Consider the following 19,153-nt stretch of genomic DNA (forward strand, 5'->3'; position numbering starts at 1 on the left):
CATCAACCTTTCATGATAAAACACTCAACAAACTAGGAATACATGGGAGCTACCTCAAGATAATAAAAGCCATATATGAAAAGCTCACAGTTGATATCCTTCTCAGTGGTGAAAGATTGAAAGCTTTAGCTCTAAAACCAGGAACAAAGCAAGGATGCCTACTCTCTCCACTTCTGTTCAGTGTAATACTGGAAGTACTCATTAGAGCAGTTAAGAAAGAAAAAGAAACAAAAGGCTCCAAATGGGACTGGAAGCAGTAAAATTATCCCTCTGCATAGATGATTGAAAACCTCAAAGATTCCACACAAAAAATATTGCTAGAATAAATGAGCTCAGCAAAGGTTACAGAGCGAACACAAAAATAAGTTGCACTTTTATCACTAATGATGACCAATATGAAAAGGAAATTAAGAAAACAGTTCCATTTCCAGTAGTATCAAAAAGAATAAAATACCTAGGAATTAACTAAGAAAGTGAAAGACTTATACACTGAAAAGTAGGAAACAATGATGAAATAAATTAAAAAAAAACACAATGGGGTGCCTGGCGGCTCAGTCAGTTAAGCATCTATCTACCTTCTGCTCAGGTCATGATTCCAGAGTCCTGGGATGGAGCCCTGCATCAGGCTTCCTGCTCTGTGGGGAGCCTGCTTCTCCCTCTCCCTCTGCCTGCTGCAGTGCCTACTTGTGCTCTCACTTGCACTCACTCTTTCTGTGTCAAATAAATAAATAAGTAAGATCTTCTTTAAAAAATTAAAGAAGATATGAATAAATGGAAAGACATGTTTATGAACTGGAAGACTTAATATTGTTAGTCAGTACTACCCAAAATCTACAGATTTAATGCAATCCCCATCAAAATCCTAAAAAGTTTTTTGCAGAAATAGAAAAATCCACTCTAAAATTCATATGGAATCTCAGGAAACCCCACATAGCCAAACAATCTTGAAAAATAATAATTTTGGAGGGCTCACACTTCCTGATTTCAAAACTTAACTACAAAGCTACAGTAATCAAAACAATGCAGAGCTGACATAAAGACAGACATACAGGACAATGGGATAGAAGAGAGAACCCAGATCTAAACCCTAGCATATTTGGTCAAATGATTTTCAACAAGGGTGCCAAGTGCTTTCAGTGGAGACAGTGTTGTCTTTTCAACAAATGGTTCTGCAAAAACTGAATATCTCCTTGCAAAATAATGAAATTAGATCCTTACCTATCATCCTATACAAAATTAATTCCAAATGGATCAAAGACATGAATGTATGAGCTAAAACTATAAAACTCTTAGAAGAGAATATAGGGTAGAAGCTTCACGAGTTTGGATTTGAGAGTAAATTCCTGGAAATCAAAGGAACAAGTAACAAAATAAAAATAGACAAATTGGACTTCATGAAAACTAAAACTTATATGCATGAAAGGACACAATCAACAGAATGAAAAGGCAACCTACATAATACTAGAAGATATTTCCAAATCATATATCTGATCAGGGGCTCATACTCAGAATATATAGAGAACTCCTAAAACTCAACAACATACAGTAAATGAACAAAGGCTTGAATACATATTTCACCTAAGAAAATATATGAATGACCAATAAGCACATGAAAAGATTCTCAAAATCACTAATCATTAGAGAAATGCTAATCAGAACAACAGTAAGATACCACTTCACGTTCATTAAGATGGCTACTATTGAAGGAGAAAGAAAGGAAAGGAAGAAAAAGAAAATGACAAGTGTTGGTGAAGGTGTGGAGAATTTGAGATGCCTGTGCACTGTTGGTAGGACTGTAAATCGTGCAACCATTATGGAAAACACTATAGATATTCCTCAAAAAGTTTAAAATAGAATTACTATATAATCCAGCGATTTTTCTTCTAGATGTATACTCGAAAGACTTGAAAACAGAATCTTAAAGAGATATTTGTACACTCACATTTATAGCGGCATTATTCACAATAGCTAAAATGTGGAAGCAACCCATGTGTTCATCAACAGATAAATGGATTAAATGTGGTATATACATACAATGGAATATTGCTTAGTTTTAAAAAGGAAGGAGAGGGGCGCCTGGGTGGCTCAGTGGGTCAAGCCTCTGCCTTCAGCTCAGGTCATGATCTCAGGGTCCTGGGATTGAGCCCTGCATCCGGCTCTCTGCTCAGACTGCTTCCCCCTCTCTCTCTGCCTGCCTCTCTGCCTACTTGTGATCTTTCTCTCTGTCAAATAAATAAATAAAATCTTCTAAAAAATAAAATAAAAAGGAGGGAGATTCTGACTTATACATCATGGGTGATCTTGAGGATATTGTGCTAAGTGAAATAAGCCAGTCACAAAATGATAAAAATGTCTGATTCCACTTATATAAGATACCTAGAGTAGTCAGAATTGTAGACGCAGAAAGTAGAATTGTTGCCAGGGGCTGTGGGAGAGGGGAAGTGGAGAATTATTGTTCAACAGGTATAGAGTTTCAGTTCTGCAAGGTGAAAATTGTTCTAGAGATGGATAGTGGTGATGGTTGCACAACAGTAGGAATATAGTCAATACCACAGAACTGTGCATTTAAAAATGGTTAGGATGGTAAATACTGAATTCTGTGTATTTTACCATAATAAAAATGTTTGGGGGGTGCCTGGATAGTTGCATCAGTTTAACAACCAACTCTTGATTTTTGACTCAGGTTGTGATCTCAGGGTCATGAGATTCAGCCCCATATTGGCTCCGTGCTGGGCATGGAGCCTGCTTAAGAGTCTCCCTTTGACCCTCCCTGCCCCCACTCACACTCATTCTCTGTCTTTCTAAAAAGTAAAAAATAAAGGGGCACCTGAGTGTCTCAGTGAGTTAAGTGTCTGTCTTTGGCTCAGGTCGTGATGCAGGGGTCCTGAGATTGAGCCCCACATCAGGCTCCCTGCTCAGCAAGGAGTCTCCTTCCCCCTCTGCCCCTCCCTTAGCTTGTGCACTTGTACTCTCTCTCTCTCCCTCTACCTCCCTCTCCCTCTCAGTCTCACTCACTCTCTCTTTCAAATAAATCTTTTAAAAAATAAGTTATTCAGGACCCAAAGAGTTTTTATGTTAGTTATACCTATTGATATTTATAATATTAGAAACTAAAAATTGGGAAAACTTAAAAATAAATTAATTCATTTAAAATAATAATAAACTGGGGCGCCTTGGTGGCTCAGTCAGTTAAGTCTCTGCTTTTGGCTCAGGTCATGATCCCAGGGTCCTGGAATCGAGCCCCGCATGGGTCTCCGTTCTCCGTGGAGAGCCTGCTTCTCCCTCTCCCCTCTGCCTGCCTCTCTGCCTACTTGTGCTCTCTATCTCTCTGTCAAGTAAATAAATAAAATCTATAAATAAATAATAAAAAATAAAATAATAGTAAACCATTACATGTATTTTTTATGAAAAAAAATTTTTATGAAAAATGACTATATTTACCAAAGCAAAAACAATTTAGTAAAAAGAATGAATTTTTTGCCATACTCTAATCCCTGGCTTAGTAGAAGATAGTTTTGGTATTTAATCTGTTGTAAATATGCTGTTTGGTTGAAGTATAAGAAGGAAATCCAACCTCACTCACATATTTTATAATTGGAACAGTAAAAAGAATTTTAATGGATTTTTAAAATAACTGTGAATTGTCTTCTTTGATACTACACCAAAATTCACAAATGATAATTTTTTTTATTTGCCATGTGGAATCTGAAATCATAACTTGGTTTATCTTGCATTTTGAAATGGATATTTTGTTGATGCATGGTTTTGTAACATCATGCATTGCTCATTGGAAAATATTGTTTCCTCAAGTCATGCTGCAGATCTTCCAAATGTTGTCATACTTGGTTACACATATAAGAGTGACACTTGGTATTATTACCAACAGTCTTTTCACACAAGTCCTTAAGTTCATCCTTTTCTCTACTGCTATTGTATGTGGACCTATTTCTACCTTCTCTATTCTACATAAGTATTAGATATATTTGATCTTGGTTCTGATATCCTATTTTATAATTATGCTTTCTGCTTTTAAAGTTTTTTCTACTGTATGAGTTCTGTCTTCTTTATTTTATTTATAGGTGATCCTTCTGGTAATTTGGGAACTTGGTTATTGATTTATTGTTTAAACATCCCTATATATTGCACGTTAGGGTTACATTATGTCTCCTACTTCAGGCTGAAAAAGGTTTACTTCTGTTTTTTGTTATCCTTGTTACCTTTAGCTGATTTTCAGATTGAATGGGGACAACACCATCTTTATTTCATCATTTTAATGCCAGCAGTTCCAATACTCTTCTTAAAATTTTTTGCTATAAAACAGAAATGAATGTGAAACATATACAGAAGATACATAAAACATAGTACACAGCTTAAGAAAATTATTTTAAGTGAACATCTGTGTAAGCGACAAAAGAATTAGATCTTTAAAGTCTCTCCAGAAGTTTTAAGTACAAATCCTTTAACAATGTAGTTTAGGTTTGCTTGGTTTTTCATTTTATATAAATGGAATCATATGGTATGTATATATGATTTTGAGCCTGTTTTGTTCAGTAGTATGCTTTAGGATTAAGTGTGTTTTGTATTTCTCTCAATTGCTCTTCCCCCCTCCCTCACTTCCTCTCTCCCTCTCTCTGTCTTTCTGTCTTTCTCTGTCTCTATGTGTGTGTGAAGTATTTCACTGTCAGAATAGACCACAATTTTAAGATCTATTCTATTGTTGATGAACATTTGGATTGTTTTCAGATCTGGGAAGTTGTAAACAGTGTTGCTGTCAAAACTTTTTTGAACATGTGTTCTATCTTGTGTAAGCATGAATTTCTGTAGGTTATAAACCCAGGATTGCTGGGTCATAGCATATGCACATCTTCAGATTTACCATAATAGATGATGCCAGAATTTCCCCATCAGCTCTGTATAAGCTCCCTTTGCTCCACATCCTTGTCAACACTTGGTATTTTTAATTTCATTAAAATTTTAATTTCATTTTAATTGAAAGTTTTTATTTTAACCTTTCTGGGGAGAATTGTATAGTAGTGCCTTGTGCAGTTCTTTGAATACTAATGTGATAGAGCAAATTTTCATTCTGAATATAAGCCCTATGTGTGTGTATATATAAAATAATTTGGCACTAGGTTACTTAGCTTTATAGAAGGACAGGAAATACATTAGCATTATAGCATCAGATCTGCATTTCTCTAATTCATCTCCCCATGAACTGTCCAGTTGTAAGATGGGAAGCATGAACCGCTATGATTTATAAGATATACATTCTTGTAATAGCCTATACATATCACTGTTAGATCTCTCAAGGGACACATTTGAGTACAAGAATCGCACAGGGAAGCTACAGCCATTTATAGTTTATTGACAAGTTTCCAAGTCCACCAAGCGAGGGTCATTTTTACAATAAATAATGTTGCCTGGTAACAAACTTGACCTTTCACATTGATCTAATCCAATATATTTCTGTGGGAACATTGCTAGAAGGTAAACTCGAGGTCATTTCCTCATGAAGGACTTAGGTCTTTTACTTAACCCTTTCTCTCTAGAAATAATCATTATCTTTACAGCTGTGTCTTATAATCCATGGATATGGTATATTTCATCCTCTCTTTAAGACTTCTTTATTTTCTCACAGTAAAGTTTGATAGTTATTTAATAACACTCATGTGCATTATTTATAGATTTATTCCTTAGTACTTGTTTTATTTGCCACCATGAATAGTCTTAAAAATTTAAATTTCTAACTGCTTTTTTGGTGTATAGGAATGCATTTGGTTTTTGTACACTGTTTTTTTTTTTATCCAGCAGTTTCCTTAAATTTTCATATTCATTCTAATAAATTACCTGCAGAAGTTCCTCCTATTATTTTTTTTAAAGATTTTATTTATTTATTTGACAGAGAGAAATTACAAGTACACTGAGAGGCAGGCAGAGAGAGAGAGAAGGAAGCAGGCTCCCTGCTGAGCAGAGAGCCCGATGCGGGACTCGATCCCAGGACCCTGAGATCATGACCCGAGCCAAAGGCAGCGGCTTAACCCACTGAGCCACCCAGGCGCCCAGTTCCTCCTATTATTAACTATAGCATAATCTATCTAATTGTCTAAGTAGTAAAATAACAAAACTTAACTCAATTTTACTATGTAAATAAAATGAAATTATTTAAATGAAAATACTTTGAAAAAGAATAAATAGTACAATACAAGTGTTCTTATTTTTACCACTGCTATTGTTTTGGGCTCACCAAATATTAAGATTTATTCACAGATTCCTCAGTTGTTTTCAGAAATTTATAATAATTGGGAGTGCCTGGATGGTTTAGTCAGTTGAGCATCTAACTCTCAGTTCATAATCTCTTGGATTGTGAGATCAAAGGCCTGCTTTGGATCCTGTCTCAGCTGGGAGTCTGCTTGTAGATGCTCTCTGCTGCCCCTCTCCCTACTTGCACACTCCCTCACTTGCTCTCTCTCACTTTCTCTCTATCTCTCTCAAATAAATAAATTTTAAAAAATGTGTAGTAATTGGGGGAAGGCTCCCAGAATCAGCTGTAGGGAGACCAAAATGTCCTATAATTCTAGCAATGCTAGTGTACATTTCACTGCTCTGGACTTACTTAGTTCTAGTTCTAGTTCCAACCAAAAATCTAAAATCCAAAGAATGGATAGGGTTTTATTAACTAAATACTCCTAGAGTTTAAAGTGTTTGCATTAATTGCCTTTTTGAAATCAATTTAATATACACAGGGCAGTCAGTCATCTAAGAAGTTGACTAAGGCAACTTCTCAAGATATATATTTATAGTTTCTGTTGAGGTCCTAAAACTATATTATCTTGAAATGTGAAATGCACGTTGCTGAAGAGCACAGGCTCTGGAGTGGGAACACCTTGGTATATAGATTCTCACTCCTTCACTTTCTAGCTGTGTAACTTCAATTTCCTCAATTAAAATTGGAAGTAATAGCACTTACCTCAAAGGAGTTATGAGGATTTAATGAGCTAACCCATGTAAGGTTTTTACCATTGTTTGTGGGACGTAGTAAATGCTCAGAACATAGATTAATGAAAAATTAATAAGTCTTTTTGTGGATAGAAGAAATAACACATAGTAAAAATTCTATATGAGAGTCAAAGAAATATAGAAAATTCCTACTAAATGGAGTCGGAAAGAGAGTTCATGTACAAGATGACAGCTGTACATAATCTTGAAAGTAGAATGTAATTGTAGGGACAGAAGATACTCCAAGTGAGGTGACAGTCTGTACAATCAGACAGGAAGTGGGGGAGCTGGGGCTAGGGAGGAAAGCATAATAATTCTAGAGAATGGTGAATCATTCCTGGAGAGCAGATATATTAAAAAAAGATTTGGGATTCTTTGCTCAGAAGTATTTTGACATCATTTTATATGTTTAAAGTCATGAGAGGCTTTGACCTCCTGTGCTTTTAAGATTGTTGGTATGGCAGTGAATCAGATAAGGGAGAATTTGGAAGAAGGAAGATTTTGCAATAGCTATGCAAAAGAAGATAGATTACAACAATAGGATAAAAATTTCCCATGGATTAATTAATAAAGGATAGTAGGGGAAGGAAGAGGTCAAAGCTGAGTCTGAGATTTAAAGTCTAGACAATTGGGACAATAGTAGTATCATTTGTAAACATAGTGAAAATGAAGCAGGTTGTAAGGAAAGATTATAATTATGGTTTTGAACATATTGAGTTTGAATTTTATATGGCAGGAAGGACGGCCAGCTGGAAATGTCAACTTGAGATAGTTTGAACTATAAATGTATATTTGGGAATCATCTGCATGGAAGTGATAGTTGAAATCCTGGGAGTGAATCAGCTCAAAGTGTGGAAAGAGAAAACTATTTAGAGCAGTACCTAAAGGAATATATATGTGCTTCTTTCAGTGGAAGAAGGGGAAAGAGCAAAGAGAAAGCAACTAAAGTGAGAGGGGTAGAACAGAAAAAAATGGAATTGAGATTTCTTGCAGCTGTTAAAATTTAGGAAATTTTCTAACAAGTTATTGACTAGGTTTTCTAAAACCAATCCTATTGCCATTGACAGCAAGAATAACTAGGTGGCCTTACTACCTTTAATGTGTAAAATGCCATGTTAAAAGAAACAATACGTTATAATTATCTATACTAGATAATAGAACTATTAAGTGAAACAGTAGTTTCAAGTCCTATTTCATCTTTCCTGTCAGCACTTCAAACTGGCTTTGGTTGACATTGAATTGTAGTTCTTGGTTAAGTTAAGATTGGTACGATTTCATCCGTAGAGTAGCTTGATGGAGAAAGAACTGGAAGGATTACCTAGTTAAGCAGATAAGTTAATCAAAATCAGATTCTGATTAATCTGCCCATAATTATAATTAGAAATGGTCATTAGAAATTTCCTCTCTTGGTGCATCAAAAAGATAACTGTAATATCTGTGGTTTATTTTCCCAGTGTGGTAAATAAAAATACCTTCTCATATAACCAGTCACTGCAAAAATAGAAGAAAGAACCTTTTTTTTTTTTTAAGATTTTATTTATTTATTTATTTGACAGCCATAGAACACAAGTAGGCAGAGAGGCAGTCAGAGTGGGAAGGCAGGCTCCCCACTGAGCAGAGAGCCCCAATATATGGGGCTCAATCCCAGGACCCTGGGATCATGACCTGAGCCAAAGGCAGAGGCTTTAACTCACTGAGCCACCCAGGCGCCGCAAGAAAGGACTTTTAAAGAGTCGTTCCAATATCTGAAAGTTTGGTTCTACCATTAATGGTCAGATTTTGGTATCTTCCTTTCTTTGGAAAGCACTAAATTACAGTCATTCAGAGCTGCTTTTTTCATCAAACCCATAGAAACATACATTGCCAATAATTCCAAGGGCCCCATTTTGCACATAAAGTGTCAGGACTGTCTTCTAATTAAAACTTTGTTTGCAACAGTATTTTTAACTAATCTTGAAGAAATTCATGGCCTTTGAAGTTTCCAAAAGACCCTCAAAGATGGGAATTCAAATGCTGGTGGTGTATTGGTTGTAGTAATAATAAATGCCATTACCATTTACTGAGTTGTTTCTATGTGCTGTACATTGTGCCAAGTATTTATTTAACAGTATTAATTGAGTGCCTGCTATGTGCCAGGATCTATGGACACTTGGGATAAGTTAATAAACTAAGATCCATATCTTCATAGCCCTTTTATTTGGTGAGAATGGACAAAGTAATAAGCAGTAAGCATGACCAATAAGCATATTTTTGTAATAACCAAAAAACTATATAGACGATAAGAAGATGGTAAGTACTGTGGAAAGAAAAGAGCAAGGTAAGGTAGTGAGGAGTGTGTCACTGAGGTTGAATGATGGAGATGAGTTGCATTATTAAATAGGATAGTTAGAATAGGCATAATGAAGATGGTTGCGTTGGAGCTAACCATGCAGATATCTGACAGGAGAGCGGGCAAATGGAACAATCTGTACAAAGGCGCTAAGGTGGGACCATGTCTTGGGTATCTAAAGAACAGCACAGCAAAAAGGTTACTATAGTTCAGTGTGATCAAGGGAGAGTGGTAATGAGCAATAATGGGTGGAAGGATGGGGAGACTGTCCTGTTACTGCAGTGACACCATGAGATAGGTGCCATTGCAATCCCCATTTTAATGATGAAGAAACGGAGACATAGAGAAGTACAGTAACCTGCCACACCAGGAGCCAGCTATAGCAAGAAACAAGCGATTACATTCATTAATATCCTAAAGGCTCTGAAATTATTTAACTGCTTCTTTCTTTATGACCCTCTGCAAAATACTAGATGAAAGACGAGCTGTCCTGAAGTGGATGATTTATTGTATGATGGTTCTACTTCAGTCTTCTTTCTCTGCAACCAACATGACCATTTATAGGGCTTGTATTTTTATCAAGTTTCTTCATTTACACAGGACTTCTTTTGCTTTGGCAAAGCAATAAGCATCCCTGTAAGATCTTTTTAAGTCAAGGGTTTTATGTTGGGGTAAATCCAAAGTTTAGTTTAGTTCTTCTAGGCTTTCTTAATCATAATGACGTGGCATATTTTCCTTATTTCTTAAGTACAGAAAGCCACTCTAAATGGTGGTAATGACTTCTGTACATTACCTGTCTATATGCTACTGATAACTGGAATGAATCAGTATAATGGTAGTTGCAGATTATCTGTCTCATGTACTTATTATTCATACTTGGAATGAATCAGTACCTTAGTAATATAGTTTGATAAAGAAAAACATTTTATTAAAGACTATCCTTTAAATAATAGGAAGTCTAAGGAAAAAAAATATGTTTGTGTCCAGTTCTTTGATCCCCTGCCTCATCCATAGACCATTCTCCATTCCACTTCCAGGTTAAGTGGCCAGAACAATTTGAAAATCATAGTGGAAACTCACCATTAGTTGAAAAGATATTTAATATTTCCTTTCTATACATGTCAAATTGATATGGTTAAAATATCTACTTATTATAAAGTAAACAGCTCATTACATTGGGAATTCCATTTTTACCTACTTCATATTAAGTAGAAGTGATCCAAATTTATTGAATTTAATGGCCTGTGACTTTTTCAGCATTTACTTTGTATAGGTGATTACTTAAAGAACAGCACTTTGCAAGATTCATGTTTGTTTATATAATAGCTTGTTAATCTGATGATTGATTAAAAAATAAGAAATTACATCCTTGGTGTTTCTTAGAGTTTTTTCACAGGAACGGTGAGTGCATAATCACAATTACATGGAGTTGATGTTTTTAATTGTTTGGCACTAACATGTTTTTGTCAAGTGGGGGCATCATTGATCTTTCTTAAGTAAGCTGTGTGGCAAGAATGGTTTGCTTGTTAAACTTAAGTGATATTAGAGTCAAATAATCATTCCCCTTTCACCTCTATTTTATGGTTATAGTCAGTACTTTTAACTGATAGCAAAATTTAAAATCCAGAAACATATTAGCAGTTTTAGTTTTCTTAATGGTTTTCAGTTGTGCTACCCTCTTAAGTTACCATCACAAAATGTGATTGTTATTCAGTAAAAGAATGTGATGTGTTTTTAAGAATAATGAAAGTTTAAGATAAAAGTCTTATTAATTTGGGTTTTTGTTTGTTTGTTTGTTTATTTGTTTTGTCATCACTGTTTTAAGTATATGAACAAGGGGGAAACCAAAGAATATGGTTAGATTTAACACACCCATGCCCTTATCTGACCTACAAAAGTAGCTCTCAGTGATAATTGAAAGATATTTTGAGCAAATCCAAATTACATACTGTCGTTTGGTATTGCCACCAATACCTGACTGGTGCTAATAACTCTAGATGTGTTTTGCCATCATTAAATTTAGATAAGAAATGTCTGAGTATGATTATCATTGTGCCATCTAAAATGCATGATCACTGCATTTTTTAAAAACTAGGATTTTGATCTAACACACACTAGCACACTCTAACAATTTGTGCTGCAGTTAGACTTCAAAATATATTATTTTTAATCTAGTCAGAAAGGAACTATATTTGTACATGATTATATTTGAGGAAAATTTCTTAGGGTATAAGAGTTACACAGATACTCAGATTTAAGTATTTAAATACTTTAATATAATGTTTCCCCATCAGTATAGCTCTTGGCTTGTTCTTATGTATGAGTTTAAAATCTTGCATATCTACATCCTTGTCAGGCAAATGCCATAGGCTAAAACTGAAGATAATAACTTAAGATTCATGTCTCCTTCTTGGAGGTTACAGTTGTCTTGAATTGACAGTTTTGAAGGACCTAAACTGACATCAAAGAGTTTAAATGATCTCGTTAGGTCAATTAATGTTAATTTTCATCTTCCATTAAATTATTTTAGTGTTTTTTTCTTTTTCTTTTTTCTAGCCGAGTCCTATCCCAAGTCCTGTTTTGGGGCGAAAGCCAAATGCTAGTCAGTCATTGCTTGTATGGTGCAAAGAAGTTACAAAAAACTATCGGGGAGTGAAAATCACCAATTTTACTACATCGTGGAGAAATGGTTTATCTTTTTGTGCAATATTACACCACTTTAGACCAGATTTAATGTAAGTAGAAACATTTTCCATTCCCTAGAAATATTTTGTAAATAATAGTTTTTTTTTAAAAACATAATTTCTTAACATGTGTCTTGAAATAGTTGACTTTTTATGTTTATTACCCATACCTTTGTTTTTGAGGAAAGAAAAGTTCTCCCTTCTGAACGCCTAAAACCAGTCTTTCTCTCTAAAAAAAAAAAAAAAAAAAAAAAATTCCCTCTTAATCTCATACAAAGAACTGACTTCAAATTATTATGAAAATTGTGTGGCTGTTAAAATGAGATGAGACAAATAAGCCGTTAGCTCTTTGTACATTGACAAGGGATTACCTCATGGTAAATTTGGTTGTCAAGACTGGTCTCTGGTGCCCTGCCTTAACTTCTCTTTTAGATGGAATGCTTCAGGCAATGAAACATGTAATCACTGTTTTTATTTATTTATTTATTTATTTCCTTAATTTTCCACACTATTAGTTTTGTTGATTGAATTGCTATGAAATTGCTAGTTACTCTTTGGTATTATAGAATGTCAAATTTTTAGATTCAGTTTGTTTTAAAAATAGCTGTTTTTATCAAATACTGTATGTACCTACTGTGCCATTTTCTCCCTCAGTGACTACAAGTCTCTGAATCCTCAAGATATTAAAGAGAACAACAAAAAGGTAAGAATTGCCAAGGGAAAAAATACATAGTTTCAAATTCAACTCCTATGTGGCTTTTGTTAATTTGGGGAAACTGAGGTGGTTTTCTGAGGTTGTCACAGAAGGTTGTCTGCTTCCTGCAGTTCAAATAGGATGCATGGTTTACTCTAAGTTGTCATAACCTTTAAAGATCACAAGTGCCAGACTGGCATCAGATTTTAATATGTGTGTGGACTTCATTAACTGTTAAATATTTATTACAGTATATTGCTTTTAGTCAAGATTTAGCTTTTAAAAAGTGCACCCAAAGCTGTTACACCATAAATGATTATGAGTTTAGAAAAATCTGTTGGGAAGGGATGAGCGCAGGAGCATAATGGGTATGCAAGAAAGAATGCATATGTTCCTAGAAGCAAAAGGATATGAACATTGGGTTCTTTTTTTCTTTTCTTTTTTTTTTTTTTCACTTTCTGATAGACTGTACAGTTTTTCCACAAAATTAATTAGCATATTGAGGTCAGAGCTTTCCAGTTAGGAATATTGATCCTTTCAGACTTCTGGGTAGCTGCGTGGGGCTGAGTTGCCAGAAGCCCTTGGGCCAGCTGACTGTGGCCACAGGCTAACTTGCTATTTACCCCAGTGTACAGTACAATATTATAGTCATGTATGTGCACTGTGACATGAGAAAGGAGAGAAGCACTAACTCAGCATATAGTAGGTACTCAATGTGTTTTATGTTACATTGAATTCTTCAACTGAAAAGTTCATGAAATATGTTGTTTTGGAATAGGAGTTCTGAATCTGGGAGATATGGATAGAATCCAGGTGGTTCTTGAACCTGAATAGGGGGGAAAATGGGTTTTATTTTCTTAATTCTTTAAATGAAATTTAGTATTTCTTCAATTATGAATTTAGGCAACTTACCACTATAAAGTTAGCCATTCCTGAGACTTTATCACCTTGAGAATTTTAGATATTTTGATATCACATTGTGGTTGTAATATCTTCACCTATCTTTTAAGCTAATCACTTCTTCAGAATTACAGTTGTTAATATAGTCATAAAAAGCACATGTCTTGCTGTTTCTCAAATTCAATTTTACTAATATTTTTTATAGTTTTATTTTTCATATAATTGGTTTCTTCTGTAATCCTGTGTGTTTTAAAAACATAAAGGATTGTTCTGAGAAGGGGTTCATTACCAAAAGGGTTCAGGGAACAAAGTGTTCAATAACCTCTGGTCTAGATAATGTTTTCATTCTACTTTAAATTAGATAATTAAAACCACCAGTGTTTAAAAAATCTATAAAGGGAACCTTGATAGAAGTTCAGTTAGCAGATGAGAATTTAAGTCAACAAATTTTTTACTTTTATTGCTCTCTGAACCCAAAAATTTGCATTGTCATTAGAAAACCCTTTTTCTTTACAAATGCATGATGCTGGCCTAGAGAAATACATTTTAAAACTGTCAGTTTTTTTACTGAAATATACCATCAACAAAGGTAATCTTAAAACATCAGGATATTTTTCTTTATAGAAATCACATCTATGGTGGGCATGCTAAGAGTAAGTCATTCTCATGAATTATTTTTTGGATAATTTTGGAGAGCTTGTATCTGTCAAAGTGAAATGCCTGTTTTTTCATCAATTAAATTATATCTTCAGATATGGTAGTTATATGCCTGCATTGCATTTGAATAAAATACTAAGCTAATTTAAATGCAGACAAAAGTGTTATAAAATAAACCATTATTATTTTTATAAAGTGAAGCTTTTTAAATTACTGTTTGAAATTTTGAAAAGGAAACGTTGTTGATTGTACCCAGCTGTGTATTTTTAAGAGTCAGGAGATTTGCCTTAAAGCTTAGGTCACACTTCTTCACATTATTTTTTCAGTAATAACGATAAGCGTGTCTTGGGTTTACGTATTGCTATGTGGAGAAGAATATCCTATTAAATTTTTTCTCAGATCTTCCAAGGCAGATACTTATGGCTTTTTAAAAGGGTTTTAATTTAGATGATCCTATTCATTGAACAGTTGAATAAATAATTGTTATACAATCTTTCCTTTTCATCACTTTGCAACTTCCTACCTGATATCTACATTGAGTATCAGTTGCTACCTGCAGGTTTATTTCCGGCTTCATACAGTTCTTCCCGATAACCCCATCTGCCCTTGATTGGACTTAAAGCAGCGAGAGAAACAATGCCTGTGTCTTAAGTTCCATGCAGATGCATAACATAACTGGCAGTGACTCCTCCTTACCAATTAAATAACATCTAGGAATGAATAAGACAATTTTCTTTGAAAGACCTCTTCTTTTTCTCCACACACAAACAGCTAAAAAGACAGGTGATTTACCACAGGAAAAGAGGTTAACCTATGGGAAAATCCCTTCATAAAATCTTGACCTCGCTTACAAGAAACCCGGTTTGTTTTTAAAAAAAAATTTTTTTTAAGAGCAGGTAGTGTGCATAAAATGAATTGCTACATGAAGCAAAACATTAGCAGGAGATTCCCCACAAGGAAGCTAATCATTTTCCTAGGTCTGTAAAAAGTGCTAAATAAAAAAGGTATTTACCTGTGACATATGATCTTAACCAGTATGTCAGTGTTTTAGATAATTGGGAAATGTTTAGAATACTGCCTGTGGTGCTTTTCTTGATGGTCTGCAATTGATGTCTGTCAATCAAGTTGTCAAGACACATGAGGAGGAAAATGACTTTAATTTTCCTAAAACATGTAAAATAACAAACAGGCCTAAACATGCACACCACTGAGCCATTCTCTTGAGTAAATATTTTGAGGTACCTATATTATGAAACATAGTGCTGTGAAAATTGAAGAGGTTTTAATATTGCAATTTATTTTTCATTTTCTTTCTTACTTCTTCTACAACATTTACTAAACTACAGGAAGAATATGAGACAAGGATTAAATTCAAAGGTAAAAATGCACTTTAACATGTAAGTGCAAAAGAGTAATTCCTTCTAAATTGTTACATAATTCCCTAGCCTTTCTTTTAAGAAAAACTTTGAGTTATGATCCTATATCTAGGTTGTTACAAAGGCAGACATTTTATATTCCAAAGTGAGAATACAACTAGAAGGTCTGTATATTTTTAGAGGGTATATCTGAACCTTTAACCGTATTTTTAATGCTTCCTAGCAACACAGTGCTGTTTTAAAGGGTTAGTTCAGGATAGTAATAATTAATTGTAAATTGAGAAACAGCTTTGATTCTTCAAAACTAGAAAAACCTGATGTGCCACCGTCATTTAAAGGCTAACAAAAATAATACAATGCAGCCTCACATTCTCAACTAAGTCGTACTACTCAAAACATTTCATTCTTTCCAAAATGGATGAAGTGAAAATGCAGTCACTCTTATCATTATGAAAATCAGTCTTAATTGGGCATTTAGAAAATGTGTCTACATTTCTAGGCTTAAATAATTTGTATTTTATACTAGGTAATCTAGGATTAGGTCTTTGGGGATATGTAGCTATCCTTTTTCTTCACAAATCACTGCAGTTATATGAACATGTTAAAGCGATGTTGATAGGAATGATAAAACTCCAGATTATTATTTCTTTATACCTTAGTTCCTTATAAAAATTGATTCTAAGTTTTTTTGTTTTTATTCAAATTTTGCTTATTTTCTTTATTAGAAAAGAGCATTTCAGTTGTTATCAATTAAGAAACTTTTTCTTGTACCTACCCTACTTTTACAAATTTCTGACATGGAATTTTGTTCTGTTTTTGTATCAGTTATATCAGTAACAGAGTATGCCCTCCAACAACAACAACAAAATCCATTAAAATTTTGCTTTTTTTTAAATGAGAACTAAACTTTATTTTTTAACTTTTTTTATTGAAGTATAATTAACACATAACATTATATTAGTTCTAGGTATGCAGCATAATGATTCAGTAACATTCCCCACAATATGTTTAACTAATATCTATTCTTCTGCTGTTTTTAAAGTGCATGGATTGTTTGAACTATTCAATATATCTTTGTTTTTCCTTTCTTTGAAGGCATATGATGGATTTGCCAGCATAGGAATTTCCCGGTTGTTGGAACCTTCTGATATGGTTTTATTAGCAATTCCTGACAAACTGACTGTTATGACTTACCTCTATCAAATCAGGGCACATTTCAGTGGCCAAGAACTGAATGTTGTCCAGATAGAGGAGAACAGCAGTAAAAGCACATATAAAGTTGGAAACTATGAAACAGATACAAACAGTTCTGTTGATCAGGAAAAATTTTATGCTGAGCTTAGTGATCTGAAACGGGAACCTGAACTGCAGCAACCTACCAGCGGAGCGGTGGACTTCTTATCACAAGACGACTCTGTATTTGTAAATGATAGTGGGGTTGGAGAGTCAGAAAGTGAACATCAGACTCCTGATGATCATCTTAGTCCAAGCACAGCCTCCCCTTACTGTCGCAGGACTAAAAGTGACACAGAACCCCAAAAGTCCCAGCAGAGCTCTGGAAGGACTTCAGGATCCGATGACCCTGGAATATGTTACAGTATAGATTCGACCCATGCACAAGTTCTGTTAGGCAAGAAGAGACCACTGAAAGCTGAGACTTTAGAATTAAGTGACTTATATGTCAGTGATAAGAAGAAGGATGTGTCTCCACCCTTTATTTGTGAGGAGACAGAGGAACAAAAGCTTCAGACTCTAGACATCAGTAATAACTTGGAAAAAGAAAAATTAGAGAATTCTAGACCCTTAGAGTACAGAACAGATCCTGAATCACCGATCAAAAAACCAAGTTTATCTCCTACTTCCAAACTTGGATACTCATACAATAGAGATGCAGACCTTACAAAGAAAAAACGTACTTCCCTGAGGCAGACAGAGTCTGATCCAGATACTGATAGAACCACTTTAAATCATGCAGATCATTCCACAAAAACAGTCCAGGTAAGTGAGTTAGAATGATGAGTACTATATTTCGTAAATAGTTATTCTGAATATTTTTGGGTTTTTTGTGTTCATAGAGCACTTTCAAATGCTACAGATGATTAAAGGTGAAGTGTAATTAACCATTATAGAAAAATCTACACTATACCTGCACTTCATTTAAAGTTTATGATATACTATTTTAAGACTACAAATAAATACAAATTTGAAGATTAAAGAGTAGTGTCAGCTTTTCAAATCAAAATTTTATTTACCTATAAAAACAGAACATTTCACTGTGAGAATAAGTCAAAGATATTTCACTATTCCATTTACTAGGAGTATCATTCTGAAAATGTGTAATGCTAAATTAAATATTTCCCATTTAAAGTATTTTCTTCAAACATTTTAATTGCATTGTAATTGGTGTTTTCAGTTCCATTGTTACTTGTGGTTAAAAATTCCAGTAACATCCAGATTCCTCCCCATAAGGGGAATATGAGACAAATTTGACCTTATAATATTTGCTATATTTAATTGAATCTCTGGCACCATCAATTATAAGACATACCATTATTTTATGTACCAAAAGAAAGAAAAACATTGCCAGTAAACTATGATAAATGGTTTTCTTATCACATACAATTTTTATTTTATACCTATTGAATGAATTCTTTTAGACTTATTCAAGCATAGATTTTTTAATCATGTAACACTCTTATGTAAACATAAAAAAGTTTAAGTAAAGTAAATTGGTTAAGAGATAACTGATTTAGAATTAGAATTTGAAATCCAACTCTTCTTTTTGATTTGGAATTTTTCCTGGTTTTCCACACAGTGTTGTGCTCTGTGCCATCAGAAGCATGATGTTATAGCAGTGATTCCCAAAGTATGATCTGGAGACCTCTGAGGCTCTCCTAACCTCTTTCAGAGGCCCCCAAAGTTGAAACTACTTTCATAGTAATAATAGAACATTATTTACCTTTTTCACTTTCATTCTCTCACAGCTATACAGTGGTGTTTTCTGGAGGCCACACGATTTGTGATATCTCAAAAGATTGAATATAAAAGTAGATATGGGGCGCCTGGGTGGCTCAGTGGGTTAAAGCCTCTGCCTTCGGCTCAGGTCATGATCCCAGGGTCCTGGGATCGAGGCCCGCATCGGGCTCTCTGCTCAGCTGGGAGCCTGCTTCCTCCTCTCTCTGCCTGCTTCTCTGCCTACTTGTGATCTCTGTCTGTTAAATAAATAAATAAAAATCTTTAAAAAATAAAATAATAAAAAAAATAAAAATAAAAATAAAAGTAGATATGAGGGGAGCCTGGGTGGCTCAGTTGGTTGGGCATCTGCCTTTGGCTCAGGTCGTGATCCTGGGGTCCTAGGACCGAGCCCCACATCAAGCTTCCTCCTCAGCAGGGAGTCTACTTCTCCCTCTGACCCTGACCCTCCCCTGCCCCCACCTTGGGCTCTGTTTCTCTCTCTCTCTCTCAAATAAATAAATAGTCTTTTTAAAAAATGTAGATATGAGAATCCAGCTGCCTG

The 19,153-nt window shown here is 34.6% G+C and overlaps 1 protein-coding gene across 13 annotated transcripts in view; it reads left to right on the forward strand.

Annotated features, from left to right (window-relative positions):
- The window catches only part of EHBP1 (EH domain binding protein 1), a 367,874-nt gene that overhangs the window by 254,379 nt on the left and 94,342 nt on the right, over window positions 1-19,153 (forward strand). For all 13 annotated transcript variants that reach the window (XM_032353634.1, XM_032353639.1, XM_032353635.1 and 10 more), the window contains 3 exons: window positions 11,882-12,060; window positions 12,664-12,712; window positions 16,732-17,634. In XM_032353634.1, coding sequence (XP_032209525.1) covers window positions 11,882-12,060; window positions 12,664-12,712; window positions 16,732-17,634 — 1,131 coding nt within the window. The remainder of the gene's footprint in view (window positions 1-11,881; window positions 12,061-12,663; window positions 12,713-16,731; window positions 17,635-19,153) is intronic.

This window comes from Mustela erminea, chromosome 7 (assembly GCF_009829155.1).
Source record: "Mustela erminea isolate mMusErm1 chromosome 7, mMusErm1.Pri, whole genome shotgun sequence".
Classification (NCBI taxonomy): Eukaryota; Metazoa; Chordata; class Mammalia; order Carnivora; family Mustelidae; genus Mustela; species Mustela erminea.